The sequence below is a fragment of the Symphalangus syndactylus genome, chromosome 3 (genome assembly GCF_028878055.3).
Source record: "Symphalangus syndactylus isolate Jambi chromosome 3, NHGRI_mSymSyn1-v2.1_pri, whole genome shotgun sequence".
NCBI lineage: Eukaryota > Metazoa > Chordata > Mammalia > Primates > Hylobatidae > Symphalangus > Symphalangus syndactylus.
The window spans coordinates 22574426-22593714 of record NC_072425.2 but is presented as its reverse complement, the minus strand read 5'-3'; the positions used below and the strand labels follow the sequence as shown (position 1 = coordinate 22593714).

General features: G+C 41.3%; 1 protein-coding gene across 7 annotated transcripts in view; it reads left to right on the top strand.

Moving 5' to 3' along the window:
- The window catches only part of MRRF (mitochondrial ribosome recycling factor), a 64466-nt gene that overhangs the window by 23386 nt on the left and 21791 nt on the right, over positions 1 to 19289 (top strand). For 6 of the 7 annotated variants that reach the window (XM_055271211.2, XM_063636024.1, XM_063636025.1 and 3 more), the window contains 2 exons: positions 2240 to 2358; positions 9084 to 9175. In XM_055271211.2, coding sequence (XP_055127186.2) covers positions 2240 to 2358; positions 9084 to 9175 — 211 coding nt within the window. The remainder of the gene's footprint in view (positions 1 to 2239; positions 2359 to 9083; positions 9176 to 19289) is intronic. The other variant, XM_063636026.1, reaches the window with a different exon arrangement.

Sequence of the window (19289 nt, the reverse complement as noted above, 5' to 3'; positions counted from 1 at the left end):
ACACAGAATGTCAAGAAGTAATAATAGTCAGCATTTACTGGGACACAGTTTAAATGCTTTTCCTACATTCTGTCATTTAGTATTCATAAAAACTCTATGAAATATAAGTACAATTTTTTTTTTGGAGTCAGAGTCTTGCACTCTCGCCTGGAGTGGAGTGCAGTGGTGCGATCTTGGCTCACTGCAACCTCCGTCTCCCGGGTTCAAGCGATTCTCCTGCCTCAGCCTCCCAACTAGCTGGGATTACAGGCTCCCGCCACAATGCCCAGCTAATTTTTTGTATTTTTAGTAGAGACGGGGTTTCACTATGTTGGCCAGGCTGGTCTCAAACTCCTGACCTCGTGATCCGCCCTCCTCAGCCTCCCAAAGTGCTGGGATTACAGGCATGATCCACTGTACCCGACGAGATATAAGTACAATTTTTATGTCCCATTTAGAAATCAGGAAACAGAGGTCAAGAAGGCTGAAGGGGTCTACCCACGGCCACACAATCAGAAACTGGCAGAATTGGTATTTGAACTCAGGTAATTGGTCTTCAGAATAACAAAGACTTTTACCATTATACCTCCTGGACTTTTCCAGGTTGAAGCCACTGGTGTCAGCAACCTTCTATCTTATGATGACATTGAATCTGGTTGAGTATCTCAAATCAGATCTTTGGGCCACAGTATGGTACTGCATTATTCTAACAACATATTGCCAGGACAACTCCAATTTGTTTAAGACTCCATTTCCCCTCTTTTCTCTTTGTGTCTCAGAATGAGCCATCCTTGAGTGGTTCCTACTGTGAATGGTAAGGTTTTTCTTCTAGTTCTCATTTGCATAGGAAATAAGGGAGTTTGAATAATGCCTCTTTTGCATCTGTAACTGTAGCTTTATTGCTTGCCTTCTTGCCATTTTTGAAAATTTTTCCCAGGGTTTTCCAGAATTTAGATGCGGATAAAGATTATATCCAGGATAATAGGAAAATGTTAATAGTTTTGTTGTTGTTGTTGTTTGTTTAATGGGCTAGTTTCTAAAGAGGATCTAAGTACCAAAATGGAGGGTCGTACAAGCAAATGGTTCCAAATCTGGCTGTGTCAGAATAATGTGGTGAACCTAAAAAAAAAATTACAGGCTTCCCCAAATCACAGGCTCTGAAGCCTCTACTGAATCAGGATCTCTCTGGGGTGGGGCCCAGGAATCTAATTTTCAAAGCTCGCTGGTGATTCTGATGCACAGCCAGATTTGAGTTCCATTTATAAGGGAAAGAGCCTTGATTGAAATCAGAATTAAGCACACCTGAGTTTGGGTCTTGGCTCTTATTTTTCCTTTTGTTACCCCTATGATCTTGGCCTGTTTATTCTTCCCAAGTCTTATTTCCTCATCTGTAAAGCGGGGGTAATAATGCAGTGTTACAGGTTTGTTGTAAGGACTAAAAGGGATAGTAAGAGGTACCACTTTAATGCATATTTTTTGGTATTTATTGTATACTCCATTGTTTATATTTAGTTAGACTCCTTTAGCTACGGTCCTTACTCTAATCCTCTAAGGTAGTTATTTTTTGACTGAGTTGGAAACCAAGGCACAGAGAAGACAAGTAACTCACCCGAGGTTTCATAGCAAGTAAATGACAGAGTTGCTTGTGAGGGTGATCAGCTGTTTCCAGTTTTAGTTCTAAAAGCCCTGTCACAGAAAATTCTTCAGCTCCAGGCAAACCAGGATGGTTGGCCACCCTAGTTGCTGGTGAGGAATTCCAACCTAGTTCTGTCAACATTTCAAGCTTTTTATATCACATGATACTGCTGTTCCTGTGAAAGCCCCTTGTACACTCCTGTCACATTGATAAGAATCCCTAAATGTTTGTTGAATCTGAATTATTATTATTATTGTGAGACAAGATCTCACTGTGTTGCCTACGGTGGAGTGCAGTGGCCAGTACAGCTCATTGTAACCTCTACCTCTTGGGTTTTTTGCAATCCTCCCACCTCAGCCTCATTGCTGAGTAGCTCATCTTCCAGGCACACGCCACCATGCCTGCTAATTAAAAAAATGTTTTTGTAGAGATGTGGTCTTGCTGTTTTGCCCAGGTTGGTCTCAAACTACTGCCCTCCAGCATTCCTCCCACTTCACTCTCCCAAAGCTCTGGGATAACAGGCATGAGCCACTGCATCCAACCTGAATCTGAATTAGATAGGGACTTAGATTTGGGGCTACTAAGGTTCTTTGGAATTCTAAAACTCTATAATTTTTCTTTTAGGATCCCTTGACAAGATTGCTGTGGTAACTGCTGATGGGAAGCTTGCTTTAAACCAGATTAGCCAGATCTCCATGAAGTCGCCACAGCTGATTTTGGTGAATATGGCCAGCTTCCCAGAGGTAAGGTGGCCTTGCTAAAATCTCTCTCCATGGTCTCTTTTGGAATGGAGGAGACTGGGTCATATGAGGAGGAAGTATTCCTTCAGCTTAGGATGAAACAAGAGAGAAGACCTAATAAAGAGAACTTAAAGATAAGGCAAAGCTCTTTTCCCGTTGCCAGATTCCTTTTCTGTTAAACTCAGATGATACAGAGGCTAGGTAAGTTGTTTGAATACCCAAACGGGTCCCATCTAAGAAAAACAATACTGGAGATGCAGTGATTGGTGCTTGGCCAGCGTGGAAAGGCTCTGGTGAGCTGGAGAACCTGTGCCTTGTCTTAGTGGAATGCCTCTGCCCAGCTCCTGATCATTGCCAGGCACAATGTAGGCCTGATAATCAGTGTTACCTGATATTACGATTTTTATTTCCAGAAGAAGCTAGTAACACAAATTTTTATGTGACATCTTTATTCTGTAAATGTTGATGACTAATTGAGTTTTTTTTTTAAAGACTATGAAGCAAATAAAACAATATTTTAATGGGCCAAATGTGGCCTGAAGGCCACCAATTTGTGACCTCTGCATTAGTATTTGGAGCAGACCCTCCAGGAAGTCCTTTTATACTAGACTGACCATTGCAGAATATTGCATGGAGCACAGTGCTTCCAAAACTGGAAGGTGGGTTGTATTAGGTCATTGTATCGTTGAGGCTTTATGATTTTAAGTATAGTTGAGGAAAGTAATTGGGCTTTTTGTTATTGGTCCACTAGGAATTGGCCTGGATTAGGAGTCCTAGAGTACCTGGAATCGGGTCCCATCTCTACCACCAACTGGCTGTTTGACCTTGGGCAAGTTGCTCCACTCTCTGGGCCTCCATTTCCTCATCTGCTAATATGAGGTGAAGGAATCCTCCTGTTCTTATTGTCTATTTCAGTAGTTGTATTGCAAAGTCATAGACCGAGGTTGGACCTGTTGTAGTTGACAAACTAGGCTAGAGATAGGAGAAAGGGAAAGCCCTTGCTGTGAACACACTGTTTCAAATCAAAGGGCTCTGATAGCTAATGGGCCAGGCACACCTGTGGGGGTGCTGTTACCACTCCCCTACTCCATGCTCCATACTACAACCAGAATGAGTTTGAAAAATATATATTGTGCCAGGTGTGGTGGCTCATGCCTGTAATCCCAGCACTTTGGGAGGCTAAGGTTAGAGGATCACTTGAAGCCAGGAGTTCAAGACCAGCCAGGGCAACATAGTGAAACCCTAGCTCTACAAAAATTTCAAAAATAAAAAAATTAGTGAGGTGTGATGGCACATGCCTGTAGTCCTAGCTACTCAGGAAGCTGCAGTGGGAGGACCACTTGAGTCCAGAAGTTTGAAGCTGCAGTGAGCTATGATCATGCCACTGCACTGCAGCCTGGGTGACAGAGCAAGACCTTGTATCTTAAATAAATAGGCAAAAAAATATATATATATAAAAGATTTTGTCATTTGTCATTCCCATGCTTTGCCTTTATTGGTGGCTTCTAGCAATCTTTAAGAAACAGTCCAAAATCCTCACTGTGGCCTAGATGGCTTTGCTTGGTCTGGCCTCTGTCTTTTCAGTTTTGCCTATCTTGTGCCACCGTCATCCTTGTACAATGCTTTAGCCACACTGGTCTTTCAGTTCCTCAAACACACCAAACCCTTTGCATCCTTAGAGCCTTTGCATATCCTGTTCCCATTGCATGGAACACTGTTGCATGGCTAATTGCTACTTACATTTTGGATCATGGCTTAATGTCACTTTCTTAAGGAAGCCTTTCCTGACCTCTCCAATCTAAATTATTCTTCCACACTAAATTCTCCTATACAGCACAATTCTTTTCTTTCTTACACTTATTACTAGTATATATTTGTGTACGCATTTATTTTTCATCTCACTTTTACTAGAGTGTAAGCTTCGAATGTAAGAATGTCTAATTTGCTCATTGTGTCCAACACCAAACACAGTGCCTGGCACATGGAACCATTTGGTAAATTTTCCTTGAATGGATGAATACCTGTTATTAGGTTGACAAAAGGGAGGCACTCATTTCTGGTGTTAGTGAGAAACAGAGAAATTGATGAAAAGGGAACTGTCAACTCTTTCTCTTTCTGGCCCCCTCTGAACCACTGAGGCCTCTCCTCCTTGTTCATCTAATCCCATAGGCACTGCGGGCCAATTTAGGGAATAGCCTCCTAATTACACAGCTTGAAGACCTCATCAGGCAGATTGCTTTTCAGAGCCAGCCACTTCTTTTATTAAATATCAAATGGCATTCACAGAAGAAGCACCTGATTGGCCACCAGAGCATCTTATGAAGCAGGAGGAGATATTAACAGCTTAATTTTTTCTTAGGAAGTTGGGGTATATCTTCATTTTTCAACTCAGACATCTTTGCCATTTGTTCAAGTTGAAATTCCATGGGTTTTGAAAAAATCCTTTCAAGTATATCAGTAGAGAGGTTCATTTACAGGGACAGAATGAGGAAGTGTGAGTTACATTGTCTTTTGAATTCCTTTATCTCATCTGTTGTATATGTTAAACGAATAGCTCTAACTAAAGATTTCCTTCCTCCAGCTTCGAAGCTGACCGTAGAGTATCCAGGTTCATAGCTTTAAAATGCTGAGCTAATCCTGTCTGTGTTTATGTAATTTCTTTCTGTTTCACATACAGTTGGCTTTCTTTCCAAACCTGAGCATTTCCGTGTCATGCTGTAAGTGACATGATGGAGATTTACATGCATAATCTTTTTGAATGCATTGAAGACAGAAAACTGTGTTGCATTTGTTTAACATGTGTCCTGCTTGATAAATGATACACATAGTTGCTGCCTTCCATAAACTTGCCTGCAGCTAGAGTTAATGATGGGAAAGAAAAGAAGGAAATAAAAACCACAGCATGATTTGAACAAAACAAGGCAAATGAAAAAAATAAAAATAAAAAACCATACACAACTCTGCAGGCACCATTATTGCTCTTGTGGAAGGAAGAAAATGAATGTGTATTGATTGTCTCCTTTGTCGCTAGTCTCTTTCTCATGTTTTGTTTCATATGATCAGTACAGGTACTCTGTAAAATTAGGCATTATTTATTTCATTTTATAGATGAGGAAACTGAGACTCAAAGAAGTAAAGTATTTCCACTAGGTTCACACTGTTGTGACAGAGCCAGTATTTGAACATATCTCTGTTGGACATGAAGAAGCCTGTGCTCCTTTAACCATTCATTTGTTAATTCAGCACATATTTTTTGAGTCCTTACAAGTGATTAGTTTCTATTTGAGGTGCTGGGAATTCACTGATTATTAAGACAGACTATGTGTCTACTTTCATAGACTTTACATTCTAAGGACTTACTGGGATATGAAGAAAATGGAAGGCCAGTAATTGATAGGGCACTAGCAGAGTTGACTTGAATCTAAATTTTCAAGGACTTGTTCACCTGTCTACAAAAGTCTTATTTTGTTGTTGTTGTTATTTAGCACAGATTAGCTTAGAATAACAAAGGCAGATGCTACTAATTGATCACATCACTCTTCTCTGCCTGACCCCCAGATGAGATTTGTGATCTTTCTCAACACAGTACTCCAAGCAGCCACAACCAGTTAGTTATGTCATCATTTGAGAGCAACCTGTTTGCCTTGTGATACTGTTGAGCATCCTTTCAGTGAAGGGATGATGCATAAGAGATGGAAGGTCTATAGGAATGTATGCCTCTTTAGTCTGAACTAAAGAGTTTTTCAGATGTCATATGAGAACATGACTAATTCCCTGAGGTTCTGTCTCCTACCATGTCAAAGGAAAATATATGTAGAATTGAGTAGGTTTCTTTGTAAAATGAAACTTTGATTCATGATTTTTCTGCATATGAAAAGATATAGAAAAGTTTAAGTATAAAATAAGATTTTGAGCTGTTATATATACGAGGTAAAGGAAGTGAGTTTTTCTAATACATCTGAACCAGATCACTAATATATTCAATCAACAAGCTTTTACTGAGCACTTAACCATGTACCTGGCACTCTTAACTTGTACTGGGAAGATATAAATATTGAAGCATAGTTCCTGCCCAGCTTGGTGTCAGTAGTCGGTGCCCTAGTGCCTGTAGGGGAAGGTTGTATGGAAACACTTGGGTCAGCTTGTGAAAGGGAAGTAGTGGTGATGGGGCGTTACAGTAGTGATTATCAGTCATTCATGAGAAGCTATAGTAGAGGATTGAAAGACTTGAGAATGGACTACCCCTTCACAGTGGAGATTCTCTCTTTATTGTTAACTTTAGAATCTGTGTTTTTTTTTTAAGGAAGTTGGCATTTCTTTTGCAGAGAAAAATTAATTTTATTTCTTTATTCAGCTCTTTTATTACCTTGAGTATAAGCTTTATACCACAAACATAATTCCAAATTAAATTTGGCTATTTAAGAAAAATATCAGGCAAAGCGTGGTGGCTCATGCTTATAAAATCCCAGCACTTTGGGAGGCTGAGGTGGGTGGATCGCTTGAGCCCAGGAGTTTGAGACCAACTTGGGCAACATGGTGAGATCCCATCTCTATGAAAAATACAAAAATTAGCCAGGCGTGGTGGTGCAGACCTGTAGTCCCAGCTCTTCTTTCTTTTTTTCCTCCTGCAGCTACTTGGGAGGCTGAGGTGGAGGGTCACCTGAGCCTGGGAGGTCAAGGCTGCAGTGAGCTGTGATTATGCCACTGCCGTCCAGCCTAAGTGACACAGTGAGACCCTGTCTCAAAAAAAAAAAAAAAAGAAAGAAAGAAAAGAAAAATCAAATCCTTAATGTTGTAATTACTGAATGCATTGAGCTTGGGGATTTGGAAAAAAGTAAAGGCAGAACAGCATCATTGGATTAAATCCCTATTCAGTCTCCTCTTAACTCTACCAGTAACTGGAAGTTTGATGGATGGGGGTCCTCAAACCATCTCTCTTGGGCTGTCAGGGAAGACCATGTCTACTCTTGGGGGTGTGACCCTATTCTACAAGTTCCTGTTCACATAATGAAGAGACTTGGTTATGTCAGAGATCCCTTCCAGCTCTGATAATCTGTGGCCAGAGGTACTATTTTAAGAATGTACTATTTTAGGTAGTGGCCACGATGTTAGATTCTGTGTACAGCCTCCCAAGAGGATTCTTCGTGTGTATGTGGAAGTTCTGGTTTGTCTTTGTGACCTTATAGTAACACCTCAGGTAGCTGTAGCAATAAGGTTATTTAAAAATGAAATGAATGAATTTTATGGGCAGAGAACCTAGAAAAGTAACATAGGTGTGTATCAACCCCCATTCATTTAAATTAGAAAGTCTAGGAGGAGCTCAAGTGCAGGAATTGATTGGCCTTTGTTTGTTTTTTTTTTTTTTGAGACGGAGTCGCTCTTTCGCCCAGGCTGGAGTGCAGTGGCGCAATCTCGGGCTCACTGCAAGCTCCGCCTCCCGGGATCACGCCATTCTCCTGCCTCAGCCTCTCTGAGTAGCTGGGACTATAGGCGCCCGCCACCATGCCCGGCTAATTTTTTTTGTATTTTTAGTAGAGACAGGGTTTCACTGTGGTCTCGATCTCCTGACCTCGTGATCCGCCCGCCTCGGCCTCCCAAAGTGCTGGGATTACAAGCGTGAGCCACCGCGCCCGGCATTGATTGGCCTTTGAATCCAAGTGATGTGGATTGTCTCCGGTCAAGCCTAAAATTCTATTGAAAATGTCAGAGGCTTTGTTTTCATGAGTTCCACATTGTCTTGCCAATGAAAGGATCTCTAGGATTGCATACCAGGTGTAGTTATAATGTTGCTTGAGTGTGAGGTGAGACACTTTGGGAAATGAGTGTGCCAGTGTGCCAGCTGGCACATTAGTGAGCAAACTGTTAGAGAAGCCCCTGAAGGATGTTGGGCAGGATAGCAGTACATCAGCTCCACCTTGTTTGGCAGTTTTATGCATTCTTTCCTTTATATAATAAATGTATATAATATGTTTATGTAACCACGCTTGCCTGAGTATTACTATGTCCCAGGCACAGAGCAAGATGCATCGCTCATGTTATTTCACTACCTCTCTGAGGTTTAGGTACCACATGGTCTCAGATGACGAAATACAGGTTCAGAGAGGTCAAGCATATGCCCAGGGTCATATGGTTACCAGAGCTGGGATGTGAACGGAGATCTTTCTGACTCCAAAGCCCATGCTTTAAACTAGTATACCTCATTACCTTTGCGGGAGCATATTCCAGCAGAGAGTCATTGCTCATTCCAAAATATGAGTGAGTTTGGTGTGAATGCAGATGTGAATGAGTTAAATTTATTTACTCATTCCAAATCGGCACTGGTATATTTTGAGTGTAAAATGTCAACTGGATTTTTTTACGTATGAAATCTTTCATCTGTCTTTACACCAATCTTTGCAGAGACCAGCCCCCCTCCCTTGAGGATTTATTGTGGTTTTGATCTGTGTTGCCTCAAACCATTGAAATCTTTTCAAAGAAGCAGAGCTGTTTTCTTTTTATTTTTTCTTCTTTCATTTTTTCCTCCTGCAGTACAGTGGTACCAGGAGTGGACATAGTTTGCTATTCAGCTTGATCAAAGCACTCTACACCAATGTAACTTCCTGATCTTACTGGTAACAGAACTAAATGTTTCCATGTTCTGCCAAGATGGGTTGCCAGTTATCGACAGAGGGCTTGCATCTGGTAATAATTATTTACTAATTCTGTTTACCTTTTGATCTGGTTTTCAGTGTACAGCTGCAGCTATCAAGGCTATAAGAGAAAGTGGAATGAATCTGAACCCAGAAGTGGAAGGGACGCTAATTCGGGTACCCATTCCCCAGTAAGTTTGGCTGAAATTCACATATTTTGATGAAATGGGGTGGTCGTCCTTGGAAAGAAGCCAACAAACACCCTACTATACCGTTAGGCCAATAACATACCTTACCTGCACCTTTCACCCTGGCAGACATCTTTTGAGATCACTTTACTGATTCAGAAATACTTATTGAGTGCCTGTTATGTACTAGATGTGAGGTTTGCAGCAGTAAGCTTGAGAATTTGTTGTCCTTACATAGTTTACATTCTGGTTGGGAAGATAGGACAAATAAAGTCATTCCAGATAATGAAATGCTATGAGGAAAGAAAAGGCAGTGGGATCCAATAGAGAGTGACTTGGTAAGGATGATGGTGGCAGGGGCACCTTTAGCCTGAGAAGACTCTTTATGCAGGTAGCATTTTTGCTAAGAGCTAAATGCTGAGAAAGAACCAGACTAGGGGAGAGCATTTTGGGCAGAGTGAACAGCAAGCAGAAAGGCCTCCAGTTTTAAAAGACCTTGACACTGGTAGTCTGTAACTTATATTCTTTGAAGAGCTATTTTTTTTTTACATTAGTCCTTGCTAGTTGAAGAATTTTAGGCTGAGAACAGAATATTGTTAATTATATAAATACATAGAACTTAAAGTTTTAAGTGAATAAAAATGTTCATTTTTAAATTAAAAAAAAAAAGAAGAGAAAATACAAGACTTTGGCCTTTTTGAGAAAGAAAAAAGCCAGTGTGTGCGAAATGCAGGGAGAGGGTGGTAGGAGAGGAGGTTGGACTAGTCAGTAGAGGCTGATGGTTTAGGCTTTATAAGTAAGTCATGGTGAGTGTTTGGGCTTTATTCTCACTGTGATGGGAAGTCAGTGGAGGGATTTAAGCAGGGGAATGACCTGATCTGATGTTGACTATGTGAGGGTCTGTCTGACTGCTGGTTTAACAAATGGACTGTAGGGGGACAAAGTGGACACAAGGAGAACAGTTGGGAGGCACCTGCAGCAGTCCAGGTGAGACACATCTTCTCAGATTCCATAGCAAAAGATTTAAATCCCTATTCCTACACAGTGCCTTATATATAGCAAGGCCCAAATAAGTGTTGAATTAACTCGTTCAGTCTTTCAACAAATATTTATTAAGCACTAATGACATGCCAGATACTTTCTTAGTTGTTGGAATATAGCAGTAAACAAAACAAACAACAAAAAATCCCTCTCTTCCTTGGGCTTCCCTGATAGTTGCATAGGCACAGTAAATAAGTACGTAATGGAATGTCAAGTGATAGGACAATGAAGAAAAACAAGCAAAGTAAGGGGATAGGGAGATTTGGGGCTTTTATTATGGATAGGGAGGGTCAAGAAGAAAGGGACATTTGAACAAAGACCTAATGAACAAAGCTTCCAGATAACTAAAAGGGAAATGGAGTTGAACACTAGTTGAGTGTCTTTTTGTGCCACACATTATCCTGTATTCCTTTACATATATTGCCTCATTTGTCTTTAATCCCTGTAAAGTAGGTTTTTTCCTGGTTATGGAAATTTAGGCTCATATCTTTGAGGCCACACAGCTTGTGCTGAAGCTGGGACCCAAACCCAGGTTTAGTTGATACCAAAGCCTTACGATGTACCCATACCCATGCAAACAACAAGAATCAGTCCCAACACGGGGAGTCCAGAAACCTTCCACACTGAACTTTTTCCTGCCTCGTGGCCAGAAAATAGCTGTCTTGTTCCATTGTGTTCTCAGTACTCTGTGAGGCTGAATTAACACTCTGCTTTGAAATCCTGTGAATTGGGAACGATATAACCTAACGTTTAAGAAGCAGATGGACCTGGGTTCAAGTCCTTATGCTTGAACCAGATAGTTCAAGTTTGTTTGGCAAGTTCATTGATTTGCTCAGTGAATATTCTGAGAATGTATATGTGCCAGGCTCTGTGCTGGGGATGTATAGATGTGGTGTATGCCTTCATGGAGCTCACAGGCTGTGTGCCAGGCCTCTTGTTTGTATTGCCTCCAGCTTACTTGTGGAAATTACTAGGACCCACATTTATAGATGAAAAACGTGAAGTTCAGAGAAATTAAGGGACTTGCCCAAGATCCCATGACCTGTAAATAGCAGTCAGGATTCGAAGCCTGAGTTTTTCTGTTACCTTTCTCCTGCGTTTTCTGTGTAGATGCGTAATTCTGGAAAGTGCTAAATGTACGCATGGACATTAGAAGCAAGATTTACAAGGGTAATAGATAGTAGTCAGCAGGCTTATTTTCTAGTTTTTGCTGTCCTGTTTGTGAAACCTTGGACAGCCATTTAACCTCCCTGAGCCTTGGCTTCCTCACATATCAGATGAAGGGGTTGTTTTTAGTGGCTGGCCAGGTCCTTTCTGAAGCTCCAAAATACTGTGGGGCTGTGAATTTGTGCTATGAAATGCTCATTGCTGATTTGGATTCTTCTTAGGGTGACTCAGTTGTGTATCACATTTTTCTTTCAAAGATCTGGTTGACATAACATGCATTTCTGCAGCCCCGCAGGAGTAAATGATCACTGTTAGTGCATTGTATGTAAGTTTGTAAGATCAGTGAGTTTAACTCAAATTTCCAAAGATATGAGGATCTGTTACATTATTTTTTACATTATTTTATTTTGGTTAATGGGTGTAATCCAAGAGAAAGTTGATGGACCAAAACCGTCTGCTCCTGCAAACATTGTTTTTTATATACTTTCTTCCCTTTGACAAGGTAGTGGGGTCATGAAGGCCCCTTACTGAATTATAATGTTTGGTAGTTTTCCAGATAAAAAATGAATGATCTGTTCTTTATTATGGAGGCTGTGTTGTGTGAGAGGATAAAGGTTGATTTGTAAGTAAGAGGATCGAGGTTTTTATTTGGTTTTAGCAGTGACTTCCATATGACTCTGGGCACATCGCCCTAGTTGCTTGCTGCCTTCTAGTTCCTTATTTGTAAAATAGGTTAGTGCATAATGATAAACAGAGATGTGGTGAGATTAATAGAGAAAATAAATTAAGTGGTATGATTTCCTTAAACTATATAAACATAAGATATTACTTCAGTAAACTTTTAATTTTCTACATATTATATAATTTTAGGAGAAAAGGATGGAGGGAGGAAGGGAACTAATAGGTTGAGCACCTACTATGTGCCAGGAATGGTTAGGTGCCTTACATATTCAGGAAAGCAGAAAAGTATAATGGTTAAATTTTGCATTGGTGTCACGTAAGCATGAAATTGAGTTCCAGCATTTCCTGCTTTTTAGCTATGTGACAGTGGCACCTGTCTCTGCCTCTGTGAATCTCAGGCAGCTCATCTGTGAAATGATAATTTACAGGACTTGCCGTATATGCTTATTGGGAAATTTCAGTGAGATAATGTCCATGAAGCTTTTGATGCTTAGTAAGCACCCAATTAATGCTAGCAAATATGCTATTTCCATCATCCCCTTTCACAGATAGGAACATCATTCCTTTTTAGGGATGAAGAAAATGAGATTCAGAGAGGTGAGGCATTGGTTCTGGGTCACACAGCTGGTAATTCTGTGAGGAGGAAAATAACACATCAAATCTTAAGTTGGGACTTTGAGGGGTAGGGGAAATAGGAAGCATACATTCTTAGGATCAGTTTCTTTTTTCTTTTTTTTTGAGTTGGAGTCTTACTCTGTCGCCCAGGCTGGAGTGCAGTGGTGCGATCCCGGCTCACTGCAGCCTCCGCCTCCCAGGTTCAAGCAATTCTCCTGCCTCAGCCTCCCAAGTAGCTGGGATTACAGGCGTCCGCCACCATGCCTGCCTAATTTTTGTATTTTTAGTAGAGACGGGGTTTCACCATGTTAGCCAGGCTGGTCTCGAACTCCTGATCTCCAGTGATCTGCCCACTTCAGCCACCCAAAGTGCTGGGATTACAGGTGTGAGCCACTGTGCCTGGCCCCTAAGATTAGTTTCCGATTATAAAAGTTTGAGTTTAGTTCTAGGAAAATTTGCCTCCTCTGATTGATCCTGATTCTTCCACTGCCTAATGACAGTCTATAGGTTTGCTTTTTTGCCTTAACTCTGGATATCCAGAACTAAATTTTATTTTCAATTGAAGCAGATCTCACCTATTACTTCACCCTCATTACATTCCTCTGATTCTTATATTCTTATTTAAATGAGTCTACTGAGTATGTGACTCTTAACTATAATCTGCCTCTGATCTTTTGGGGAAGTAGGTAAAAGATAAATCCTAAATCAATAACAGGCCAGGCTTGGAGCCTGAGTGGTTCTTATCATCAAGACCTCTTTTTACAGCCTCTGAGACTTAGCTCTGCATGGCTGTGTGCGAGTTTTTTTTTTATCCCGGCTGTCTCCTCAGGTAAATAACCATTGAGTCTTAGAGGCTCTGGATTGTATCTTTTCCCACTGACAATGTGGATAGCTTTTGTTTGCTTCTCTGGCAGTGATTTTTATTTAGATAAGTTAGTCAACTGGATTGGTTTTTTTGGAACATTCCTGTTAATGGAGATATACTGAAATAGTTTCTTCTATTTTTCCAGTTCATGTAATTACATTTTAGGTACCATTTATCAACCACCTAAACTAGAGGTATAATGCCTGGAAGTGCTGGGCTGAACACTTTACAATTTCTTCCCAAATTCTTACAGCACTATGTGGTGAAGAGACTATTTTAGGCTCATTTGACCAATGAGAGTCCTGAAGCTCACAGAAGTTGATGCCCAATATCAGATAGCAAGTAAGTGGCAGAAGCAGGGTTAGAATTGGGGTCTTTGTCACTGCCTTTCTTCCCATTCCTGTCTCCTGATAGAAGATTTATCTGGAATATCAGTCTTTTCACTCCTTAATCCGGGGCCCTGAAAAGTTTTGATCGGGGGTTCATTTTGTTCAGGCCAGTTTTCTGTCTCCACCTTATTCACATCATCATTATGCCCTTAAACAAATAAACAAATAAGAATACACTCCCTTACTCATTGTTTTACCAAATATCTGTGGGAAAACCATACTAAGTAGAATAGTGATGCTTTGGTTTGAGATTGCTGAGTTCATGCCTGGCTTTAAATAATGCTATAAGGAAACTATGAATTCACCCAGGAAACAAAACGACATGTGATTGACTCATTCCTCACCAAGCTTGCATCTTTCCTTGATTGTCTTCCTATTCTTTCATCAGCGTCTCTGTTGGCTTTATTTTAAATAAAATTACATAAAATACTTAAATGAGGCTAAGCACGGTGGCTCACACCTGTAATCCCAGCACTTTGGGAGGCTGAGGCAGGCAGATCACAAGGTCAAAAGTTCAAGACCAGCCTGACCAACATGGTGAAACCCCATCTCTACTAAAAATACAAAAATAAGCTGGGCATGGTGGCGTGCGCCTGTAATTCCAGCTACTCAGGAGGCTGAGGCGAATCGCTTGAACCCGGGACGTGGAGGTTGCAGTGAGCCGAGATTGTGCCGTTGCACCCCAACCTGGGCGACCAAGTGAGACTCCGTCTCAAAAAAAAAAGAGAAAATGCCTCCATCCTTTTCTCCTTAGGGAACCACTTTTAGTACCTTGATTTTCTAGATTTTTTCCAATGCAAAGTCAAGCATACGTCTGGTATCTCCTTCATTTTTCTTGTAATGATACGGGATTATACTATACATAGTGTTCTGTACCTAAAAAAAAAACTTAACAGTGTGCCAGCATTGCTCTCTGTTGTGAGAATTCTTCCGCACTCTTTTTCCAAAGGTGTACTATTTGCATTTTACACTTACATTAATCAGTTCCCAAGTGTCAAGTATCTTAGTTTAAATTTTTTCTCTTTTGCTAACCATGTCTCAATGATTTTCTAAGGCCTACTTCCTGTTCTGCTGGGAGTGGCAAGTGGTGGCATGGGGACTGTAATTGGGAAAGAAGTGAATGCAGAATGGAGGATGCTGTGGCTCTTGCCCTTGGTTGAGTGCTTGTTTGCAACATCACTGCATAGTACTGTGCTTCTTAGAGACATGGACATTTCAGGGCCAGAAAACCATCTGCAATACACCCAAGTGACCCCTCTGTTGGTACTTAGACCCAAACTTGATGGTGTTCTTTTAGGAAATACGATTGATATTTTAATGCCTCCCCTGGCTCACTGTATGGCAATAATAATATTAAGGAAAGTGACTGTTTACTGAGTGCATACTGTATTCTAGGCTCTATAATCTATGATTGAACTCATTCTGTTCCCTGTTTTTTATACATGAGCGAAGTCAGCCTGAGTTGTTAGATAACTTGCTTGGGTTCATTCAGCTAGTAAAGGTAGAGTTGAGCAGGATTCAAACTTGGGTCTGTTTTACTTGTAAGTCTGTATTCTTGCATCCATGGACTTCTGAGAGTACTTTCTGTTTTTGTTTTGTGTTTGCTTCTTCGTTTTTATAGCAAAGGACAGCAATTGACATTTTTAAGTTTAATTATATAATAACCCAAACTATGTGGAACATAATTTACAAAGCTCAAGTCAGGATGCCTAATCTCACAGTGAACTTGTCTGCTACTTGTCTACCACTGGAATACAGGGTATTTATTTATTTTTATTCAACTTTATCAAGGTATAACTTACATACAATAAAATGAATCCATTTCAAGTATATGTGATGATGGCTTTTGACAGATATATGTGTCTCTGTAACTATGACCCCAATCAACATATAGAGCAGTTCAGTCACCCCAAAAAATTATCCTCTGCCCCTTTGCATATCAGTCTTCAATCCTCTTCCTCTGGTCCCGGACAACCACATGTCTGCTTTTATAAGGATATAGAGTTTTTATGCTGAAATGTAAAACTTCTAGGACATTCATAGATTTACTCAACAGACATTTATTGAGTACCAATTATATGCCAAGCATAATGTTAGACACTGATGATAAAGTAGTGAATAAGCCAGACAAAACCTTTTCCCTTAATGGAACATCTACTGAGGAGATGGTTAACAACACACACATATAGTTTGTGTGTGTCGGATGGTCATATTTTTCTCTCTGTAGAGAAAAATAAGGCAGTAAAAGGAAATAAAGGATGCTGTGAAGGTGGGGATAGTGGTGGTTCATTACTAAGTAGATGTTCATGAAGTATTCAGAGGAAGGTGATACTTGCAGAGAATTGAGGGATGTAGAAGAACAAACCATGCCTGTATCCAGCACTGAGGCAGAGGAAACAGAAAGTGCAAAGGCCCTGAGGTGGGAGTCTACCTGGGATGTTCAAGGAACAGCAAGAGGGCTCATGTGCCTGTAGCAGAGTGAGTGAGGAAAAGAGAAATAGAAGATGAGGGTGGGGTGCGGTGGCTCACACCTGTAATCCCAGCACTTTGAGAGGCTGAGGTAGGCAGATCACTTGTGGTCAAGAGTTTGAGACCAGCCTGGCCAACATGGTGAAACCCTGTCTCTACTAAAAATGCAAAAATTACCCAGGCGTGGTGGCATGCGCCTGTAATCCCAGCTACTCGGAAGGCTGGGATTTTTAGTAGAGACAGGGTTTCACCATGTTGGCCAGGCTGGTCTCAAACTCCTGACCTCAAGTGATCCACCCACTTCAGCCTCCCAAAGTGCTGGGATTACAGGCGTGAGCCATTGCACCTGGCGGAAGAGAAGATTTTGTCCATATTTATTTTCAGGTGCTACTGGACGTCTAATTGAAGAGGTCAAGTAGGCTGTTGGATATATGGACCTGAAGTTCAGAGGACAGATGTGGGCTAGAGAGATAAATTTGGGAATCATGAACTTGTAAAGGAGGCCACGAAATTAGATGAGATTACTTTAGAGAGTAAATGTAGATAATGAAAAGAAGAGGTTTGGGGACTAAGCCTTGGACACTTCAGGGTTTGGGGATCAGAGAGATGAGGAAGAACCAGCAAAGAAGACTGAGAACAGGTGGCCAGTGAGGTAGGAGGAGAACTAGGAAAGTGTAGGGTCCTGGAAACCAAGTGAAGAAAGTATCTCAAAGAGGGGAGGGAGTGATGGGGTCAAAGAAGGTAAGATCTGAGATTATTAGACTTAGCAACATAATTTATTGATCAATTAATCTGTCTCTGTGGTTAGACAGAGATTGATGGGCTTTGGGGTTAGACAGACCTGGGTTGAAATCCCTGTTCTGTCACTGTGGGTATGTCAGCTTGGGTCTTCTGAGAAACAGATGCCAGGATGGAATTAGATGTGCAGGAGATGTCTGTGAAAGACAAAGGGGAGAGGGAGCAGGAGTAGACCTAGTGCAGGTGTGATACTGGTGGAGAAAGGGAAGGAAGAGGGTTTTGGGGAGGGAGACTCACACTGCATTATGAGCCAGGCTGATGGGGCATTCCTGAGCAAAGATTGCCCCTACAGCAGCCCCATTTGGGCATAAGAACCTGGCTCTAGTACCTCTGCCATGCATGGTCATTGACTGGGAGAAGCCCAGTGGATGTGGCCTCAATGTGATCTCAGCAGGAATGTCACAGTGGATCCGAAGGTGTGGGGGCTGGAAGCTGTCAGGCAACTGTACCCCTCACAGCAGGTTCTTCTGGAGGGTAATCTGAGCAGCATACCTTCATGCCCACTGCAGTGAACTTGGGCAAGTTGCTTAATTTTTTGAAGCTTCAGCCTCCTTATCTGTAAAATGGGAATAGTATTTGTGGTTTTGAAGAGTAATAGGATATTATATGTGAAGCTCATAGTATGAATCCTGGCATGTCATAGGTACTTACATTTTAATTCCTTTATCTTAGAGTATTTGTTATTATCTAATCCTCCTGGTTAAGGAGTTCTTGGAAATGTCCTCTTCCTGATTATTTGGGAGTAAAACTAATAAGTAATATTTTATTTCTGTTTGCTGATTTCTCTTTTAGTCCTTAATGCCCTCCTTCCTTCTCCTCCTCACTAACCCCCTTCCTGAAGCCCCATGTTCTTTTTTTCCCCTATCTTTTCCTCCATTTTTACAGATGGGAGGAGTTGAGTCATTATGTTGGAAGTATCTTGGAATTTAAGTTGCTTGGGCATACTGTAGTTTGATTGTTAATAAGCACTTGGTTTGTTCTTTGAATATGAGTTATGTGTGAGCAAGACCTCCTGGAAGGCATATCCCAAATAAGAAAATCTGGTGACTAGTCCTGCCTATGGCGTGAGAATTTCTTTACGTTCCTGAAAAAGGCAAGAAGCCTTGGCTGTCCTTGGCACTCTCAGCCCACTGAACTGCTTCCTAAAGCTTCAAGATCATTAGATAATTGCTATCGTCATTTTCCTCTGGGCATTGTTGGGGATGATAGACTTTATGGCTAGACTAGGCTCTTTCCCCCAGACTTTGTTCCAAGTTGATAGGAAGGAGAATGCCACTGAAACCAGGGAGTGTCCTGGATAACAGTAAAAAAGCCCTGAGTTATAGTTCCTCAGCCTAAATTCTTTCTCACTTGTTTGTTCCCCCCACCCCCCATCCCTCATATGCTGATGTGCAGTTTCTCACGAATGGGTAAGGCAGGGCAGGATGGTCCCCAGGCTGAGGTAAATGTAGAGGGGGAAGCTGTGTAGCTAGGGAGAGCTGCAGTTGACAGCTGCAGGAGCCAAGGTGGCAGTCAGAAAAACTCTAAAAAGAAAACCAGGAGAAAGAGGTTTGTGCTTTTAGGCTGCTTATTTCAACTCTCTGACCCTTGGTTTCCTCACCTAAAAATGGGATCATAGAATATTTACTTTTGTGAAGATTTGTTGAGAGAAGCTCCTGTGAAGGATAGAGGGGAGAAGAGAACAGAAGTAGACAGGGAGAACCTTCAGACAGCAGTATAGGTCTGACACCAGTGAAGAAAGGAAAGAAATTCAGTAAATGAGAGTTAATATTATTTTTTAAATTGTCATGATCGGGTTAGCCATTGTTACTGAGTATTCTATGACTTTTCTGCATGGTGATTTTTTTTTTTTCTTTCTGAGATACAGTCTCTCTCTGTTGCCCAGGCTGGAGTGCAGTGGCATGATCTTGGCTCACTGCAACCTCCACCTCCCAGGTTCAAGCGATCCTCCTGCCTCAGCCTCCTGAGTAGCTGGGACTACAGACATGTGCCACCACGCCCGGCTAATTTTTTTTTTATTTTTTATTTTTTAGTAGCGACGGGTTTCACCATGTTACCTAGGCTGCTCTTGAACTCCTGACCTCATGTGATC